Source organism: Cydia splendana, chromosome Z, assembly GCF_910591565.1.
Source record: "Cydia splendana chromosome Z, ilCydSple1.2, whole genome shotgun sequence".
NCBI classification, from domain to species: Eukaryota; Metazoa; Arthropoda; class Insecta; order Lepidoptera; family Tortricidae; genus Cydia; species Cydia splendana.
In genome coordinates, this window is record NC_085987.1 from 42877196 (window position 1) to 42899665 (window position 22470).

General features: G+C 36.8%; 1 protein-coding gene across 1 annotated transcript in view; it reads left to right on the plus strand.

Annotated features, from left to right (window-relative positions):
• The window catches only part of LOC134804147 (protein nervous wreck), a 91966-nt gene extending 69738 nt beyond the window's left edge, over window positions 1–22228 (plus strand). Inside the window, exons 14-19 of the mRNA XM_063777092.1 lie at window positions 5040–5318; window positions 11358–11471; window positions 11551–11662; window positions 16054–16284; window positions 17326–17357; window positions 19703–22228. Coding sequence (XP_063633162.1) covers window positions 5040–5318; window positions 11358–11471; window positions 11551–11662; window positions 16054–16284; window positions 17326–17357; window positions 19703–20104 — 1170 coding nt within the window. The 3' untranslated portion in view covers window positions 20105–22228. The remainder of the gene's footprint in view (window positions 1–5039; window positions 5319–11357; window positions 11472–11550; window positions 11663–16053; window positions 16285–17325; window positions 17358–19702) is intronic.
• Window positions 22229–22470: the final 242 nt, after the last annotated feature.

A 22470-nucleotide genomic window follows, 5' to 3' on the forward strand; every position in this document is an offset into this window, starting at 1 on the left:
GTTTGACTGACGTACTTACCTACTTTTAATTCTATACAACTTCCTTCATATTAATATTGTACCTATATCGTAAAATTTGTCTACTTTGCTCCAAAATTAGAAATTAAATTAAATTTTACCATTGTTATACTTTGGTAGGGATGATTGAATATATGGCGAGTATAGCGATGAACCATTACCGTGGCAAAAAAGACGTATTTCAAATCATCATTTACGGGGTTTAACAGATTCCTTACTTCCTGAAACTTGAAACTTTAATTCACCTTGTAGGTACACCAATAGATAGGTAATCCGTTAAATGTAATATACAAATGTCCCGTAGAGGATGGGAACGCCGCGCTGCCCGTAATTTCCCGCAAGCTTCCGCGACGGCTTTCATTTCCTCGCATCGTCTTGAAACGTTCCGGTTCCATGCAACTGCGTTTTACGTGCAATATATATTTTTAAGTTCCCGGATGCTACCGTGCTAAGGTTAAACAATAGAAGTACATAGATATTGGATCAATGGTTGTCTGAAATAATTGTATTTGTATATTGCAATAGTTTTTATTTTATTTATATTGAAAGGTTCGAGGAAGCCGATTTGATTGAAAACAGAATGTAAATATCGTGATTCTGTCCATTTTGCTGTATTGTTTCGTGTTTGTATTGAAAACCCCATTCTGCTATTTGTTTAATTGGAAATATTTTAGGTACCTATAATATGTATTTGTCAACAATAATTGTTTTACGATAGTAATCTCATCAGTCCAAAGCTTGGACACCGATAACACTTTCATATAAATGTCCGGTTCGTTACTTTTAAAATACCTGATTTTAATTTCTATATCGAGTTAGTAAAATAAAATAAAACTTTACCAATTTACTTAGCTTCATTCGGTTCCTGAAATTCATTTGTTTTGTTCATACGCGCACAAAGAGACCTTTGCAAAAACGGACCCGTGAATACGCACGATGCGGGTATGAAAATATCCCTCCGGGTAATAATTGAGAGAGGCCCCGTGCCTGTCGTGTCCGGCTGCGGGGAGCGTCTATTGTGACGCGAGACAGTTTTTCTCCTCCATTCCATCGATACACTTAATTAGTGCAGTTCTTAATTATACTACATGTTTTGATTTTGCAGAGGCCTGCTTAATGAAAGCTTTATATTGGTTCGACTTCTGAGTAATACTGATCAAACAAATGCTATCAACTTCAATAGGGTATTCTCGTAAAGCCTGACCAGCATGGAGTATAGTTATATGGCAACAGTTCAGTATAGTCTGAACAATGGGGATTGGCAACTCGTTATTTTGACTTACATACTTTTATTCACTCTAATCATTTTATTTTTTATTTTTTTTTATTCGGGATGCTTACTGCCTTAATATATATAGGTTAATAGACTTATCTACTATATGCAAATTACAAGCTTCCACATATATAATGCTAAATAACATAAATATAAAGGTCTCAAATTAGCAGAATATTACACTATATAGGAATATTCCTGGTAAACTATGAACGCAAACTTAAGTCGGGTAACGGTAACTATCTATTGACAATAATATTTTTAACATTATTAATCTTGCTGTGAAACAAATCTACATCGGGCATATCATTAAGTTCATTAAATAACCTAATTGTACGAGGGAAGAAACATTTTTTACGAATGCTATTGCGAGAAAGAGGGATGCGAAGCAAGGGTCTTCTGCGCAGTTGCGAGACAGGTATATAGAATTGTACTTTGCTCACAAGATCCGGAGAATCGACTATACCTTGGGCAATTTTCATTAATAAACTTACGTCATTTGCCGATCGTCTCTTAAATAAAGGGACAAGATGGAATTTTTTGCATGACATAGAATAGTTGTCCATAGATAGCTTAAATTTAAAGGAGAGGAATCTAACAAACTTCTTCTGATTTTCTTTTTTCAATATTTTCTGCATACACCTTATAGAACGGGTTCCATATTTGAGAAGCATATTCGAGTTGAGATCTTACATAGGCACAGTATATGATTTTAATTGTTTTCATTTTTTTGAAGTCACCAGCAGAACTAATCAGAAAGCCAAGAGCTTTATAAGCTTTGTCAGTAATACTTTCTACATGCTCGTTAAAAGTAAGTTTATCATCATAAATGACACCTAGATCCCGGCAGGACTTTTTAGTTATAAGGTTTTGTGATTTAATTTTGTACACACTTTTAAAAACATTTCTTTTCCTAGTAAAACTCATACTAAAGCATTTTGAAACATTTAAATCTAAATTGTTGTTTTTACAATACAAATCCAGTCTATCTAAATCGTCTTGCAATAATTTTGCCTCAAATTCACTATTAACTATTTTGAAGATTTTCATATCATAATCAGAATCCAAATATTCGGTGTTCACATTTTTTTACTGTCGGTTTTTACCGTATAAAATTCACGTATTTTCTTTGATTGTCTCCAAAGCCCATAGCAAAGAGAATAGAGTGTAGGTATAGAGAGTTATTGTAATAGTAAATTTTGCAGTCACTGTGAATTTATTGCCACATCGACACAAGATTAAAACTAAAAATGAAAATGTATGTTATGTATATCTTAGCCCACAGTAAATATTTTTCAAACACATCTTTCTTACTGTACTTAAGTATTTCCTCGCTTGTATAACATAACACTACAATAACCAAGTCGTAATAACCAGACTATAATGACATTTTGATTTGTTTACCTGTCAGCTCTGATGTTAATTTGGAAATGTTTCGTAGCGAAAATAGTTTAATTTCCCGAACGGTTCTTTTCCAGCATTTTATTATTTACATTATTTACAATGTTTCGCTCTTGATTATGTATAGTTTAGGCCATTTTTTTTGTCATTTATTATTTAATATTCAACACTTAAGTATTATTCAAGTAAACCGCCACAATGACACTGACAACAGTGACAACCTATCATTAAAATTATTGTCAGTGTAAGAAATTAGTTCCAATGAAATTCCGCAACATGGCGCATGATCATAGAATATTCCTGGTCAGGCTTTTACTAGTCAAATCAGTTTCGTTTTTAGAATATTATTGTCAAAACGATTTGCTAATATGGAATTTATATGAAAACTAATATAGTGCTTGGGGTCACGGTCAACTCATCTACTTTTTATATTTCTATCCGATTTATTAAATTGTGTTTAATAATAATAGCTAATTATGTTTAACTAATATTTAATTACCTGGTGCTTTATTACGTGCACGGTGTGAAATAATTTATTTTAAATATAGGAAACATCCCTATTGTGGAAAAGTATCTTGGATTTATACTTAATTAGGTTTTATAACAATTTACATGAAAAAGTTTTTCTCATTTCTAGAGCTACGGGGATTCAACGAAAATAGTACATTTTCTGTATTCCCTGAATTATAAATGGCCGTCACTGCCTGGGAATATGCTTTTAAAGGAGCTTTTAAATATAGTTATAAGTAACAAGAGATGAAATATATCTGACGCACATAACGAGTGCTCTTGCGCGGATGATTTAACCGTTATGTTTACACATTTTAATTTGTTTTCAAAGATTAAATTAGTATTACGATTCAGATGTAGGTACATATACCTCCACCCATTTAGCCCCAAATTCCTATTTATAATAATAATTCGCCCAAATTGAGTTTACACTTCGCCACGACGCACAAAGAAATAAAAAACTAAATCGTGATGTTATTGAAACTGAACAAATCCGGGAAACTTTTTAAATGACAAAATTGAAGATACTAAATTTAGTTTTGTGAACTAAGAAAGATGTGGAAACCTCTAATTTTCCTAGACACAATTATATCCATACGCCATATATACTGTTCTCTGGAACTAAATGCAAATGTCAGTTAGATATAACTGTGGAGTGGATTATTCATTGTGAGCTTCACAGTGCCACCGAATTTATAATCGGGTTCATTGGAAATGTAACCGATTTGCAACGGGCCGAAAATCTATTTCACAAGGTAATTTATAGCGATGCGTTGCGACAATGGTTGCGACAAACGGATTTAAATTTTCAATAGTCTGAGTTCACACTAATGAAATATTCGCTAAACTTCTAAACTAACATTCAACAAATTCATATTTGGAATAAATCAGTGGTTTTAATTCACTCTACGGGGAGGCTAATAATATGAATACGTTGGCCCTGTATGTAAATTATTACAATCTTGGTACATCAACTAACGAGATACCTACCTACTCAATAAATTAGCGATTCAATGGACTGCATGCATAAACATGCAGGATTCTTTATAAAGATAAAAAAAGTGTACAAACAAGAGTATTTCCCATCCTTTTGTGGCAAAAAGACCGCCAACTGTGCAGTTAACAAAGTAGCCTCGTAATCCTTTTCACTAGCCGTAAATTACCGGTGGAAATTTTAATATACGGTAATCTGCCTTTCCGCGTCAAAGTCGCACAGTGGGGAAATTGCCGTGCTTCGTAGGGAATTTGATGTGCACTTTTTGCCATTTTCATCAAAGACTAGCATATCACCAAAGATTATAGTAAAAAGTTGCGACGTGGCTCGGCGCCACGGTGGAGCGGATACCACAGTAATCTGGTCGAAGTGGTCGATGCATTGGGAGCTTTGGTAACGCGACAGCCGTGCAGGCTTTGTGACAAAGTAATACAATTACTTATGTAGCTTCAAATCACGTTTAAATTAAATGTTTTTTAATGTTCTTTGGCTCAAACCTATGAAAGCAATAAATTACTGATTACTAATATCAAATATCCTCTCTACTAATATGTTAGTTATTTAATAGCTTTTTTAAACGACCATTTATTTAATTGAGATGCGAGCTTTTTAAAGGTAATATACAGACATAATTGATTGGTTACCTAGGTTTAATAGACGTAAACAAATATTTCGTTACTGATAGGAGAACCACCACACATGCCAGGCAAAATTTAATCGTGCCAGTGTCACAAAAACTAATACATACATAACCTATAAATTCCTTACACACACAGACACAGCAACATCGCAGCGCAGCCGAACGCCAGCTTGGTAGTGCTTCATTCCACTTTTTTTTCATAGGCCTCATCCAATCCTGGTCTGGTCACTCAGATATCGTTCTCTTCTGTGGACTATACCGTGGAAGGGGAGGACGCGGACGTGGTGCAGTCTCCGGACCAGATCTCGGTGATCTCGGCACCAGTGGCGAAGGCCGACGAGCCGAAAGCCGAGGCCCTGAACACGGAGCTGGCGAGGGCCGTCGAAGAGTCCCAGTCGGAGTGGCCGACCCTGGGCTACTGTTTCGCGCTTTACGACTACGATGCTGATGCTACTGATGAACTTAATCTTGAAGAAGGACAGGTATGTTTCTTAAAGTGTAATGTTATTTCGTAGGTCTGTAATAAAATTGTAATTGTAATTGTATTGACACTGTTAGATAAATAATACTAACTTATGGGCTATAAGTCCCATGTACAGGGCTAAAACATAATTTACAAGTACTGTTTTACGGTGTCATGTCAAAAAAAATATTTTTTTTAAACTATAAATGGGCTAATCATTTTCTACCACGATAAACTTAGCTTGGCTTGGAATTTCTGTGATTATTTAAATAAAGACAGTTATCGGTAACAGTTTTGACAGGGTATGGATGAAATTAATCTTTTCGACGCCGTGTCAAACACAAAAGCTGTCACTCGGACGCCACGTCACCCAAGCGTCAAAACTGAAATTGAACTTTATGCATATGCACGTAGGTCTATGTTGCTCTGTGGTATGTGACCGATTAATCGGTCTTTGGCGTTGAACCTGCGGTGTGGATATATCGGTCATTGGCGTCCAAAAGGTTAAATATTCGCGAACTTAAACATTTAAGTACATAAAAAATCATAAAAGGCTTTGTAAGTGGGCATCGCTCTCGTGGCGTAACATCATAGCCAGTGGCAGCGTAGCGGCCGACTGGAACTCGTCTGCGCGATAGGACTACCCATCCCTCTCTAATTAGTAAAGTTAGGTAAACACGAGTAGTATATACGCGGGCGGGATACTGTCGCATCGTTCCTGTGCTTGGATTACAGGTACTCGAGTATGTAGTAAAAATGCCTCGTATATATATGTGACGTCCCACGGTCAAAGGTACCTTATGGCGGGTATGGAGTTATGCATACCCCAGTAATCTACAATAAATAAGCTATCGATAACACAAAAGATCAACCTTCTAGGTTGCGTAGTTACAGAGATATGATTTTTTGAAAATAATGTTGTGAAATGAGCAACTTTACGATAGAGAAGTTTTAAGTTTAGCCGCCTAAAAAACTATGTTCCTGAAGTAAGTTACATAGTTGACTACAAATAATAATACCTTATATATCTGAGATTAAAAAAATATTGCGACTTGTTCTGTAATGCAAATAGAAACTTTTGATATCGACTGATTTATGTGTATACTAACCAATCTCTTGAAAATAAAGTTTTATTTCATTTTCACGATTGATTGCAATGAGCTCTCAAGATTTAAATTTTATCTATTAGAAAACGACACTGACAGACAGTTTAAGCAAAAAACAATACCGATTTAGAGGTGAAAATGTATTTTCTGACTTTTTCATATAAAATCACAAAATTGAATATTTTTACTTTTAATGTGACACACAATCAATTTTTCTGAGCACATATGAAAGAAATTCTGTCATTCAAATGAAATAAATCCTAAAACCCCAACTAAATACTATATTTAACCCCTTATGCCACTTTAAACTTACATAACAATGCAATGCAATTAGACGGCTTACAACTACGGCGGCAGGAGGGACCTGCTGATCCGACGCAGAGTAGGAGGCCCTGCAGAGGCTTCCCGGCTTCACGCACCAGCTGACCTCGGCGCTTCCCGAGACGTCCCGGCTACCGACCACAGGGCCTGCACGACCACCTTGCCACGTCAGGGGAGTCCCACCTACGTCAGTGGAACCAGACAGGCTAATTTAAAATTAACGGACCACTACCACGACCACCGCTCGGGTTACTTTTAGAATAAATTACCTTATAGAAAGCGTTTGGGCCTTTAATTTAAAATCTTCTAACCCTAACCGCTTCATTGGCTATACATATTGCTCCATACATTTACGAAAAGGTACCTTATGGAAATAAATCTAATAATACATCACTACAAAATATCAATCATATTACAGTTTATCTTTTATGAATAGAAAATATTAATTTACATTAAACTGCCCCAAATTTAATTAGTTCTTCGACATAATAATCTTAAAAAAGACCAATAATTTGTATGTAATGAAAAAGTACCTTGTGATTAAGTTACATGATGAGGCATGATGATGATGGAACAGTTAGGATAAACTAATAATATTTTGGTAATGGTATAAATAGTCTATTTCTTATCAATAATATATTTCGGTTGCTATTGAAGATAAGCAGCATTGAGGTTCAATGACCTCAGATATTCCATAAGGTAATGCGTCGGGTATTGGCATTTTTCAGCAAACCAATGGCTGATTTACTGCATGCGACCAAACCAAATGAAGATTATTCTAGTTAAGAAAGACTTGACGAGAGTAACTTTGGTATAATAGCAGGCTACTTGGATTTGTGATGTCGGTCGATGTACGGTTATAATATTTGCGAGGCGCCCCAACCAGAACTGAAATTATCAAATTAGTTTTGCAGAATGCTAATACAGTTCTCTACCAAACTTCTTTTCCCGTATTGACTAGTTTTTTTGGGAATTTTCAATCTTTTTTCCATAAGGTACCTTTTCTACTAAACTCTGAGACGACATTACTAGGCTTATAACTAACTTATAACAAAAATAAAAACAGGTAAATAAACGTTACGCATTAAGGTTTCAGATCACACAATAAAAAAAAATTGAGCATTTTTTCACCTCTTTACAAAACATTTCATATCTCCGAAACTAGAAACCCTCATAAGGTACCTTTTCCCGTGGAACGTCACATATAGGTGCATGCCGAAATGAGAGTTAAACTTGAAATCCTTTCGTAATAGTTATTTAAAGTTTGGACATAATTAACTACGAGTAAATCATTGTCCCAGTTCCTGCATATTTAATATTGACGGCGGCAGCTACGGCAGACTAAACTGACAAACCACTTAAGGGAACCTTTGCACCCGTTCCAACTCGCGGAAGTATTTTAGATTAAAATATTTTATTTAGCTTTGTAGTTTTATTTACTAATTTTAGATATAGTTAAGTTATTTTTTGTATGATTGTATATACTACCACAAACATACCATACTAACATAAATTATAAGCAATAACTAACAAATGTATGGACCATATGTTGTCTTTAATAAAGAAATTTAATTAATTAATTCATTAATATATACCATTAACCTTAGGAAGTACTGAAATAAATATGTTTTACTTAAAGGGAGAGTTTTTACATCACTTTCTATGCTGTTTTGTAGTTAATTTGCGTCATATATGAGTTATTGAGTTATTTTTTTTAACAAAATGCCTATATTACAATTAAATTATAAATGATATTGCATAAAATGTTAAGTTGATAAAAAATATAACGTCCGTCGGTTCGTGACATACCTATATTTTTTTCTATACTTATTAAGATTACAAACTAAAAAATGCGTCACGATAAAAAATATAAGTAGGTTTTCTTAATACGCTAATTTGTAAGCAATTGTATGTGTAGGTATGACGTATGACAACATAAGTCACCTATGGCAAAGTTAAATGAACTCACTCTAATCGGCTTGGACCAGGGATTATAATATACAAACCCAAGTGTATCTAATTCAGTCAATTACATTTTCTTCAACAAAATGGTATAAATCTTACGTATATATATATATAAACTGCAAAGCGTCAAACATTAGATATTTTTCTAAATCTATCTTAGAGAGTTACTGTCATGGTAAATCATGTAGCTACAGAACAGTCAGTACATTTACTGCCATCTTACTACAGAAGGTTAAAATTGTAAGAACGCCATTTGACTTTGATCCTTATTCTTTCACTGACATGTGTTAACTTGTTAAATATTAATATAAACGCCATCTACTCGAGAGTAGGCTGAGGTTGTGGCGCCATCGCTCGAAAAGATTGCACCATGCCTTTAATATTAATATTTAACAAGTTAACACATATCAGTGAAAGAATAAGGATCAAAGTCAAATGGCGTTCTTACAATTTTAATCTTCTGTCGAAGGATGGCAGCAAATTTACAGTGGCTACATAATTTACTTTGACAATCTGCCTCTATGTATTGTTAATACTGTTTAACGTGCTTGTTTTCGTTCATTTCATTCGTTGCCCTCTCAATGGCTAGGCTAGACCTATAGGTATACCTGCGCACATCCGTATGTAGCGCTGCTCCACCTGGCCGCTCGCCGGTGCAGAGGGCCTACCGCGAACCACGTTCGACGTGTTGCCTCCCTGTCACACTTACGTACGAATATACAAGTGCGAATATACGAGAGGCAACACGTCGTTAGGCCCTCTAGTCAGTTCCTAGAATATTCCTCGAGTACAGTTTTTAAAAGTATACATCTATTCGTGATAAAAATGCAGTTACGTCTCTTTTATTCAATATGTTACGACCTAATATAGATTAATATACTCACATGTAATTCACCCGTAATTCATCTATGTGCGTCACACACATAGATGAATTACGGGTAACAGTAAGTGGAGCATACAAAGCTAACTTTGTAACGGTAAAGGTTCCAGGTAACTATTGCCCACAGAAGAGAAAAATGTACAGTTCGCGCGAACACGCTAGTTTTCTCTCCTGTGGGCAATAGTTAACAGCTTGTGGGCATGTAAGTAATGATTTTATCATAGTTCTCTAAATAAAAGGAGGACCTTTTCACGTGGATAAGGGTTAAATAAGAAAATTAACCTTTATAGCCCTAACTCTTGTGTATGTCTACAGGAAAGACGCGAACACAGAATGTTTTTGACCCGACTGCCAGTTCCAAATGTTCCAATCGCGTCACTGACCAGTACAGACGTGTTCATCGTAAATATAAGGGCTTGACCGATTCGGGACAGGCCTGGCGGCGTAGCACGGTCGCGTTTTTATCCCTTGTCACCATTCCTGTCACGTTCTAACAAGTATGTAAGTGCGAAGGGGACGCGCATAGTGATAGACGATAAAAATGGAACCGTGCTGCGCCCACTGCAGTGATATTTTTATGGATACTTAACATTAAAGCTGTAGCCAAAGATAGATGAAAATGATGTACATCGTACAGTCACCACACGGGATTGTTATGCCATTTAGGGTTCTTGCTAAATTAGAAATTCTATAGCGTAAATATTGAATAACCAATTTAGCTAGGACCCTAAATGGCGCAACAATCGCGGAGCGTGATTAGTACATAGGTCGCGGAGCTATCGGCGCGTACGCTACGCGTATCCGTACTTGCCTTTTCTTTGAGTGTGCCCGAGGAGCCGCCGTCACCGGTGCTGGTCAGTTCTTGTAGCGTCGCCGTCAAGAACGGACGTGCTGTTTCCAATCGAAAGGAATCCGTTAAAGGTTCTCAGTAGCTGGTGGCACGCGGCCTCGAACGGACGCATTGCTTGCGAACATAATAAAACAGCTCACGTGTGTGTGGATACCTAATGGATTATCTATGGATACTTAGTGCATAGTTTTTGATTGTGCCAAATATTGAAACGCAATTATCGCGTCGTTAAAATAAAGCTTTGTCCAATTACGCATCGAAATTCTAATCATTTTGAGAGTTAAGGTTAGATATAACAAAGCTATAATAGTGGGTTTATTACAAATCTATAATTTTTCATGATAAATATAATATTTACAATTTTTGGGTTCTAATTTTAACTCTATCTTTATTACGAATATTTAGGGTTCAATATTCAGTTTCATAATTTAAGAGGTTGAAAGATATCTGAAATTTGTAATATAATGTAATATGGTATTTACTTAGCTCTTTTAGCGCGTTTTGTTATTTGTTACCCGACTACGGCAACGCAAAAGGAGGGTTATATATTATATGTATACCTATGCAAGACAGACTTCTACACCATTCAGAAATTGTGGTGGTATCTTAATTCTCACTTGATTCTCATTTACGGCCAACAGGGATCAGTGATCAGTCAAAACATAATAGATGCAAACATGACTGTATGGAATCATGAGTGGCGTGTGACTACAGTGCGCTCGGCGGGGCGCGCAGCGTGCTCAGAGCGTCCGAGTGATTTGAGCAGCGAGCACTGAGGCCGTTCGCATATGTTTGCATTTATTTAACATGGACGCCGCGCCGTACGCCTCGCTCAGTTTGCGCATTTAGACAGATGCAGTGCTTATTTAATATTAGAGTCACTTATTCGGTTGGTTATTAATCTTATTATGTTATTAAGCAATCGATCGTGTGCAGATTATCCGCGTGGTTTCGCGCGACGCACACGGCGTGGACGACGGCTGGTGGCGCGGTGAGGCCAACGGCGTCATGGGCAACTTCCCCTCGCTGATCGTCGAGGAGTGTGACGAGGTAAGTCTCCGCAGGATCACAACGGCGTGACGTCATTCGAGGGAGATAACTTTATTAAGAATACACTTGTTTGTGGTAGAACGGAGAGCCCCTGAGCGGCGGTGAGGACGAGTGGTCCCCGCCTGACTCGGCGCCGCCGGTGTTCGCTTCGCCCCCGGGCTCGCCCACCACCGGGGGCTTCGACGACCAAAGTAAGCCACCCACCTTTCTGACCCTACGTGCACCACGCTTGTGAACCTGGACAACTTCGAGTATCCTAACGTGTACAAAAAAAAATTGTATCTCATTTTTAGGATAGTACATACTTGCATTGTTATAGGGATCACGCCACCTACAAATACATTATTAATATTTATTGTAAAATGTCATACTCGTAAGTTTCACCGCAAATGATTTTGCGGATCAGTTATGAAAAACCGGATGATAAACTTTGTCAATATATTTGTGAAAACATCGTCTACGTAGCTAGAGTTAGTAATTAATAAAGGTACAACTTTCTGGCGGCTTTATCGTAGAAAAGCGATCTTAAACAGTTAACATTTCGGAAGTTTGCGTACGCGAAAAATCTAGGCCAGAAATGACGGTTAAAAATTGCAATGTGACCAATTCAAATCGCTGCTATGTCTAAACGATAGAGGCAAAAATCTGCTGTCAATATGGATTATGGGCGTCGATATTAAAGAAAGTGTCAATAACTGAGTAGTTTATCCTATTTGGAAGATGTCAAATATCTCGATTGCAGATCCAAATGTAGACTCGCCGAATGTTGTCGCACCTCCAGGATTTGGTATGACGCCCACTGCGAAAATTGAAATAAAGTAGGAGAATAGTTTTCAGGTAGGATAATAGTGGTGGGATACTAAGCCAATTCCTTGAATCTAAGTATAACGATTAAGTCTTAGTTCATGAACAGTCCCCAGTGAATGTATAACAACGCATAAAAGCCTTACAATTTATTTATTTTATTTTATTTGCCTACTCGATTCGATCCTTATTCAAACATTTTTTGTATAGCACCGACCTACCGACACTTTTTATTGTGACTGCAACTAATCATTATCATTGAATTAAAATGGATTTAAACTTTAAATATTAACGTATAATACGTTTCCAATCTAATGTATATTAAAACCATTTTCTTTGTTTTGTAATAAGTTACACCGCGCCAAGCTTCACTTTATGTTTTCATCGTTATTTATTCAGCGCGTGTATAATACCTACACAATGTAATTTTAATAATCGATGACTGGAACAGAACATATACCGGCTCCGAGCTAGACAGATTTGATACGTATTATATTATTTAAACCTTTTTAGGAAACCTTTACGTAGATTTAATTTAGTATGCAGTGATTCCCCCACTGCTACGTGCTACGCCGTAGCGCTACGAAATATGTTGAATAAGATGAGTAGGTATTTTTATAGGTACGTGTATTGTACAGCAGTAAGTGAAAACTTTCCTAAATCAAATACAATCAATTACAAATATTGTTTTAAATAGCTTTTTGAGCGAAGTCGTGCTTTCTAATCTCAAAGGAAGCAATGGTTATTAGTATTTATTAAAATCTTCAAGTTTGCGAAACACCCTGCCCACAACTTCCACAGCCCGAGTGGAAACCTGAAAGTAGTATAAAAGAAAAAGTTCTCGTCATTTATTATTCTTTGCAGCTGATAGGGTAATTCGCCAGTAACTGGCCGGTTTTAGTAATTGGCCACCAAATGAATTCTATTCACCTATAATTAGAGTACATTTTAGTATAAGGTTTCAATAACTGGCCGCCTTCAATAACTAGCCGCCTTATACTAAAAAGAATTCTGTTTATAGGTGAATAGAATTCATTTTTAGTTTAGGACGGCCAGTTACTAAAACCGGCCAGTTACTGGCGAATTACAATTACCCTAAATAAAGTATTCAGTGTCATGATCGAAGTTGTCCTCGTTCGGAAGTATCAGTGTCTTGCTGTATGTACCGAGTATCTGTACCGTATTCACATAGTGGCCAACATTGTGCGGTTGACACCTAGCGTGTAGCTTGAGGCTGGTTGGGTATTTTGTGTTTTTTCCCCAATTGGCATGGTATTGCTAGCAGGTGAATAAGTCGCCAGGTATGTGCAGTTACCGACAAAAGAACCTACTCAACTCGCTTCTCTTTAAGGCACAATATTGAAAATAACCGTAACAGTTGAAGCAAAGATAATTTAGACTAGAGGAATATTGTCAAAGTAAATTATGTAGTATGTAGTAATTATGTATTACTGCCATCTTTCGACACAAATGATCAAAAGTTTTAGAACGCCATTTGACTTTGATCCTTATTTTTTCAATGATATGTTTTAAATTTGTTAAATGTCAAAGTATCGCCATCTACAAAGGCCAAAGGTATGGTGCCATCTTTTCGAGCGATGGCACCATACCTTTTGCCTACTCTACATAATTTACTTTGCCAATATTCCTCTATTTCAAATTCTCTTAGGTTGAAGTGAAAGGCTCTGTCACTGCGCATCCCTCTCGCCTCCTTTTTCTTACCAACTTGACTGTACGCACGATTTCTCTGGCTAGCCTGACGTCACATCGAGAGATGAAGCGAGCGATGCGGTTGGTTCTCGCTCATTTACTTAGGGTGTAAGCGAGAGGCACATCGTCGCCTCAACTCTTACTGCGACGCGAACATGTGTCATCTCCACGACTGCATGGTTGCACGTTTTATCTATCTAACAGTTACGTAAACGTGATACACTTGATGTTTTCTTTCGAAATTATATATTGTTCCTCTTTCTAAGTATTGTTAACATCCTTCAACTTAAGCAAAGTTCTTTCCGAAAGTTGATTTAATGAAGAAAGAATATCAAGGGAGATATATAATCGCTGTTCCTGTATCTTACAGATTATCAACAATAAAAAAACAAAATTATAAAAATCACACCATTGATTATCCATATTCAAAATATTTAATGTACAAAACCAACTTAGCAATCCTGACATTAATTTTTCAATATCAAGCTATAAATACAACATAATAAAGTATGCTGTACCTCTATATTTAGGTGTCACACACCACCCTTATCTTCACTTCAACTTATTGTAACACTCTTCTTCAAATGTTGTCCGTCGCCATGTTATACGTGTTTAGGTGTGGATGTTCTGAATGCAATACGAGTTCCTAAGTGTCAGACCTTCCGATATCACTTGTATGTTCAAATTTATATTTTTATAAATTGTCTTTGAAATTAAATCGATAAATAGAAAATAAAATATAAAAATGTAAATAATGAGTTCGTTCTGGTATCCATCGATTTACATGTACCCAGCTGCGAGACTTACAGTATACCTACATACAGATAGGTGTGACAATACTTGATGTTTTTGAGATCAAATCTTATACTAAATATATAACCAAAATTAATATGATAGAGATGCGAAAAATAAACCAATATTATTTTAAGAACATGCAAAAGAGAATAACAATTACGAGTCATAGTGAGCCGATATCACCGTTTTGTGTCACATGTAACAGTTTAGTTTACATTTCTGTTTAATTCATTTATAAACATTGTTACAAAGGTTATCCATTGCATTTCAACGTGATTGGCACTTTTGTAGGGACGCGAAACGGGATTTTCAATTACGTAGTTTTCTACAATGTTGCGTGTAGGTAGGGTATAAACACGTAAAATAGGCACTAAATTAATTTTAGCTTGTATCTTTGATTAATATTATATTTTACCGAACCGCTGAGAGAACTTTATAAATAAACGCACATACTATAATGACATAAATATAAAACCCTATATTTATTCGGATAAATCATACGGTTACAGACGATTTGAAACAATCAAATCATATAATCCACAAACGTAAACAAGTAATGGGACTAGGAGCACAGACGGTCGTAATAAAAATTGCATAATTTACTCACAATTTAATTTCTCTCGGCTACGTATTTTCTAACTTTACAAAAGTTGTAATAAAATCTGTAACTAGATAAAACCTTGCAGCGGGGCGTCAAAGGTTTTAAAAGCATTATAGCTCGTGCACTCACGATCATATAATTGCATTCGGGTACCTTTAAAAGAGGTCACTAGAAGGCTATCGCTTTATGTAATACAATTCTGACCTCTTTCTAAATATGACTGTGACCACCTCTTTATTTTTGTGTATTATCGACTCATCGACTTGCATTGTAATAAACAACTTAGGCACGGAAATAATTACTTTTTGACGTGGAGGAACGAGTTTATGTACGTAAATACAAACGCATATAAATGCCGCCTAATAGAACGAGTACCTATTAGGTATGTCGGTTTCTCCACGAACAGCCCGAAATACCGACTACCTACCTGCCATCATCGTGGTAGCGTGGCGCTGGTGGCGATGAACAGCTCATTATCGCCAAAACTCGGAAGTCCTCTATTTTATTAATGTACATTATATTAGAAATATTGTCGACCGTACATAGAAATCGATTGATACGCAGCTTTTATATTGGATATTTTGACCATTCCGGCAAACAATAATATTGGCGGATATTGACGATAACGTGGAGCGGCCGCTCTCATTGTATGCCTGCCCCGGACGCTGCCAGTGATCGTCGGAGACAACAACAATGGGAAAGACGCCCCGCCGCCCGCGGCGCCGCCGCCGCCGCCGCCCGCCGACGCCGACGACGGTGACGACATCGACCTCGGCGACTCTATGGACAGTCAGCCCGACTTCAGCTTTAACCTGGAGCTAACTAAGAACCAAGTTGAGCAATACGGGAGCCAGTTTGAAGGGCAGGAGGAGAGCGTCGTCGCGCCTGCCGTTACTATCGTTGGTAAGTTTTGGACCGAACTCTGCATGAAAGGTTGTTGATCAGAAAATACAGACTATTGGTCAGTTTCAAAGTTGGCTTCCAATATTATATCAATGCAGGCTGTTCTTTGTAGAAAATTGATGAATTTGCAAAAGTATTATGTCACTTTAAGGTCAATAAGGTTTGTGTTGTCAAAGGGTATTAGACAACAATATAGCTAGTACCTACACTGTAATCGATAAATTCTTAAACACTTTCTTACCTATTCGTATTCTTTTGTATTTTATGAATAAAAGGTTTGATTTTGAATTTTAGGGAATTTGGTGAAAACCGTGGAAATTCAAACCAGCAAAAATTGATAAAATAATTTAAGAATATAAAGAGGTTAATTTCCTTTTATGTACTTAGATGTATGGTCTAATATTATTTCGGAAATCATTCAGTCCAACTCGACTTGGTATTAAAATTCAATACAATTTACAGTGGAGGCAACACATAATCATACGTGTTGCTCATATTGTTAAACGGATGTATGAATGTGTTAAGTTAAGCAAAAAAATGTAGATAGATAATTATAAAAGATAAATAACTTAAATCGAGTTCGATTGAATCTTATAGTGGTAGTTAATCTTTACGGGTTCAGTTCCGTGTTTAGCAAAAACCTACATAGGTAGTTAGGTACTTGGACTACATAGACAATTCCCTTATGAATACTGTTAGTTTTACTACTCCTTGCAGTAGGTACCTAGTGGAATTGGCATTAAAGCGACCAACTTTAGAGGGAACAGCATGAAACTAAAGTAAATGAGTCCCCAAAGTGAGACAAAAGCTCTCCCAATTCGCTTTTGTCATTATGCCTACACCAAATGTAAGAAATCATAAGGAATGTAAGGAAATGGATATCGCATGTACCCATATTACAATTAAAAATTGATTACGAACTTTCTTATTATATTTGTAAAGACATTTGTATAGATCGTATTTATTTTTATCACGATTCATCTTTAGATACCATCTCACATTGTACAAAGTTTAATCGTTTTGACTTTTTTCATGCATCAGTCGATGAGGTTGTCGCTGAAAATTGGAACGAGGTTTGACCCCACACAGACAATTCTACATTCACTTTGTGTTGTGAATAGGTGTGCTTTGTGTACACTGCTATGTACAGGATGGGGCATAGATGTGTAAATATGACTATTTATCGTTTATTGAGAGGTAAAACTCATAAAGTTGCGGTTTCATTTAATTTGCGGGTCCATTTAACACGTTTCGGCGTGACATAGTTAAAAGAGAATAGATATGACCTAATATTCCATACGAACAATAAGAACCATAATAATATAAGTTGATCGTATCTACTACATAGTTACATCATATACATATTATAATTTTTTGTGTCGTAGATTCAATTATTTTGTAACTATACCTTTTATGCTACATAGTTTTACTTATTAGGTTTTTACAAAAAAGAGTACTTTTAGAGAGTTCCATTGGGTCGTACGATAGTAATGATTTCTTTAGTTAGGTTGCAGTTAAGTATTACAACATTTTTTTTTGTACTGTGCTCTGCAGCATTCCTAAGAATTTAGCTGGAGGTCTTGGCTGCGATTGGGAGGACTCCTTTATGTTGAGTTAAAGATTTATAGTGCCTATTTAAGATGAATATTAAATTATAATTAATAATGACATACTACTTATATAAGATGTCTAGGTTTTTTTTAAACTTATGATCAATGACTTTTCTTATAAAAAAGGGTTTTTCTGCATAGACCGATTACCGGCCGCCTTTAACCAAATGCCTCATTGAAAATCAATTAAAAAAAACATATAACTAGCCAGTTGCTTAAGTGTATATGCTTAGGTGTTACCTCTTAATATTCGACACGACGAGCCGCAGAAGGCTCTCAAACGCGCGACAGACATAACCTCATTATTAATATAAAATATATCCATAACCCACATTTAATTTTCAATTTTTGTAGTAAGATAAGCTGGATCAAAAGATACACTAACTACAATTCTTATTGCCAGAAACTCAACGCGATTGCAGACCACATATTGATTCAGCTAATCTTAATTGAACTTAGGATTATTATAGATATTTAATTGAAGTTGTAGATAAGCCCCATCCTGTATTATATACGTATATTGTTAATGTATGTGTCACAGTAAGACTTTACACCATCTTGCTTACACCTTTAGGAATTTGAGCGAGACAAGAACCACAATGCGGCAAGATTGACGTTCGCAAACAGTGCCTATATTCAGTCTGCGTCTTTATCTTTATGGTACCAACGACAGCGTAAACGGTGTCGCTGCATTTCAGGTCAGCAGACCCGTGTTATATGGAGACTAAATTTGATTCCGATGCTGTAGCAAACCCTGTTCTGTCTCAAGGACATATAGTCTATATTCCAACGCGAATTATATTCTGAAACGGCGGATTTAGGAGGCTTACATACTTAAAAAGCACTGTCGCGTCTTACTGTGACCGCCATGCCAAATATGCTTCTAGATAGCTCTAAATTTACTCCGCTTTATTTGAGCTTTGCTTTGCAGGTGCAACTTTAGCTATTATATTATGGATAATAATTTTAAGATGGTTACAGAAGAACACACTAACGAAACACGACACAAGTAGGTAAAAGGTTTCCCAAAAATCAGGAACTCACTGCATGTACCAATGCATGATTATATTTTGCATGTCATATAATTAAACATACACAACATAAACCCAAAACCCTGGATTATTTTGACAGACCTTCCAAAACTAATTCGTCAGTCTTGTTTCCCCCCAATAGCACATGCTTCAAAAATCTGCATCAAATATTTATTCTGCAATGAACACAGGTTAGTTCAGACGTTTACTCGAGCGGCTTGGAAATCTGTGAATAAAAGAACGACCTCAAATCTCCGTAAGTTCAATCACTTTTTTTTTCAAACGGTTTTCTTGTACAGACCATATTTCAAAGAAAATACTTATGTTTCATACAAAATAAACGAAGTATACTCGGTATATTTAAATCGAGTTTGTATTCTAATCCACTTGTTATTTGGCGGATAGGGCGATATACTGTAGTCTCTGTACGTGTCAGTCAAATAATCTTCAAAAACAATAGATTTCCCAAAAATATCACAGGACTGCGCGATGTCAACCCCTAGTTCTATTATAGTCTTGCAAAAGTTACAAGAGACCAATTACTTAGCCCATTTAAAATACCTACTGTGTCCACTCTATAGACATATGCTCCAAAAGCGTCTCATTATTAAGGAGCCACATATACCTATGTATCTCAATATTGGTATAATTATTCAGTAATTGGGTTGGTTCAGGGTGTTTTAGCTAATCTAGATATGGCCACTCACTGCACTATCACTGCACGTATTTAGATCGAAACGCTTTCCAAGCGACATTCTAACAGCATATCATGTTTAGGACGAGGAGGAGCCGGCGCCGCCGCCGCCGAAGCCTGCGCCGCCCAAAGTTGAGCTCCCGGACGACGGCGGGCTCGGCGTGGCGCAGATCGTGATCACCGCCGCCACGCCCATGGTGGAGGAGCCCGAGCAGCCCTTCCCTCCGCCTGAGCCCGAGCCCGAGCCCGAGGAGGACGAGTCCTCCATCTCCGAGCAGACCGCTGTCTGCGTGCCCGACCAGGCCGAGGCCCCGCCCGCCAACAGCTCGACGGCCTCGGAAGGCGAGTCCACCGGCGCCTCCGGGCCCCCCACTGCGCCGCAGTCTCCGCCCGCGGCGCCGCGCGCCGGCCGCGCCTCCATACCCGACGAGCTCGATTCGGCCCAACTTGCTAGGCTCACTGACTTGAAAGAATCCAACGCTTAAACTTGCGACTGTATCTATTTCTTTCTCTACGGAAGAACCGTTTTTCACTCTCTCGTTTCAGTGATATCGTGGCTATCACACCGGTTTGAATGAAACTATCTCGCTCAGTAACTCTGTATACGAATGTATATGTAGATATGGATCATATTAATTTAAAACTTCATTATTTTAAATTGATACTTGGATTGACCGCATAGTGAAAGAGCCTACCTTAAGATCAGGTAACTATAGTCATTAAGTACAACTATGCTCCAGTTTGTAACGTTAATTCTTAACGAGTCTTTATGATTTGTACTCGTTACATTTATTTTGGAGCTTAGATACACTAATGCTCTCTTATGCTTGCTTTATTTTATACTCAATATAATTTGAAAAATACTTATACATATTTTACTAGAACTTGAATTTGGGCCAATTGTAAGTTGTGGACTAAAGTTACCTGATTTTACGGTACTCTTTATACCTAAGTATCTATATAACTCTAGCGTACAAAAAAGAATAATGCAGCGATAGCGGCGAGAATCACATCATTGTGTTTTACAAAATACAATAATGTGAGTTCAATAACGAATAACAAATATTTAATATTATAAGACCGAGTTTTGCGAGCGAGTGTCTAACGGTTCGGACAGGCCGGTGCTCGGCTGGATAGATCCGTTGAATGTCGGCCCGGTCAGTGGAGCTGTACATACATACTTATTATACATATACTGGTTACTGCTAGGTGTAATAGCACGATCTAGTACCTGCTGACTAGGGGTATGAGAACATCGCGAGCTGGCCAACGATCCTTTTTATTATAAATGTATCACCATTGTTAAATACTTACAATATAAGTTTCTTTTAAACGCGCATTCTTAGGTGCCTCAAGACTGTATAGGAAGTGGTATACTTTAATAACTGTAATCATATTATATCTTGCGTCCATATGACGTCTTGTTACAACGAAATAGTCGGATGGTTGTTACCTTATATTTATCACATGCATATACCTACATTCTTCTCTGTGGTGAACGTGAGAGATGTTGTTACTTTTTATGTACAATCAGCAGCAGAAGTTGCTAAGCGGGCGAGGTGTTAAAAATGATCTTAACGTGACTTTATTTATGAGAATAAGAGCGTGTCAAGGTAATTTAATTTGAACACTTCGGCTGCTAAGCAACTTCTGCTGCTTTGACATTGTACTCGAATCTGGTAACCAAACATCGCTGCCAGCGCGCTAGGGGCAAATCATAGAATACGAGCAGTACCTAGGTCATAAAAAAATCAGTGCTCGCTGCGATAAATGTTATAAGTACGAAGACTTCTTTTAACATCTAGCCAGCGAGTTGAATATTCAGTTCTTTATATATTAATTATATAAGAATAAAGAAATATCACATTTTTCCTTGCCTCATTGTCGAACAATAAATAAGTTTGGCATATAGTTATCCCATAATAATTATTGGGGGGTTTCTGGGCTTCATATTGAAAGATATGCCTGCACGCCTATAGCGATGTTTGATGTAACTGTTTCCAATGTAGATAGTTGTGTACGAGGAACTTACCTAAGATTTTATAATAAATGAGAAATTATCTAAAAAGATGCAGATACCTATATTAAAATAAATTGAAGATTTACAAATAATTTTAAGTTCCAAATGGCTCGAAATATTTGTATAGGTTATTTAGCTAAACTATTCATACTTGATGAAAATCTAATAGAAAATATGTCTTCTCAGACTTCCAACTAGAGCAAAATCTGACTTTTACATACCTATTAAATGTGAACAAATCAGTATCCTCTTAATTGTAGATAGACAATTAATATTTTTAATTAAAACTGCGGTAGGTGTTTTTAATGTATCATATGCTTCTAATACTCAACAGATGCTTGTGATTTAATTGATTTTCTTGTGTGAGTCTAATGCACTTGTCGATAAATAAATCATACCTAAACGAAGTACAAATATTACATTCCAGTCAATTGATGACGTTTATCTTTAAGTTTATGCAGAAATTGCAAACTGTTATATTCTATACATTTCCCTATTTTACGAAAATATATGATGTTCTTTTAAGCCAAGCTGATAAAAGTTGCGGTCGGTAAAGTACGTAGTCAAAAGTATACCATACAACATGTAGGTACGTTTGTGGTTTGCTCAAACCTTAGTACTTGGGGTTTATAAAAAAATTATACTTAGGTACAGTAAAGGGCCATAAAGTTTGCACATCGGAATTTCGGCTTCGTAGAGCGTTGTCTCTTTCATTCTCGTTGCCTCCAATATTCTCTTTCTAAATACCGATGTGCAAACTTTATGGCCCTTTACTGTACTAACATTTTGCGACTCCCGCGTCCGCGTACACAATTGACAAAAGGCTTTTAT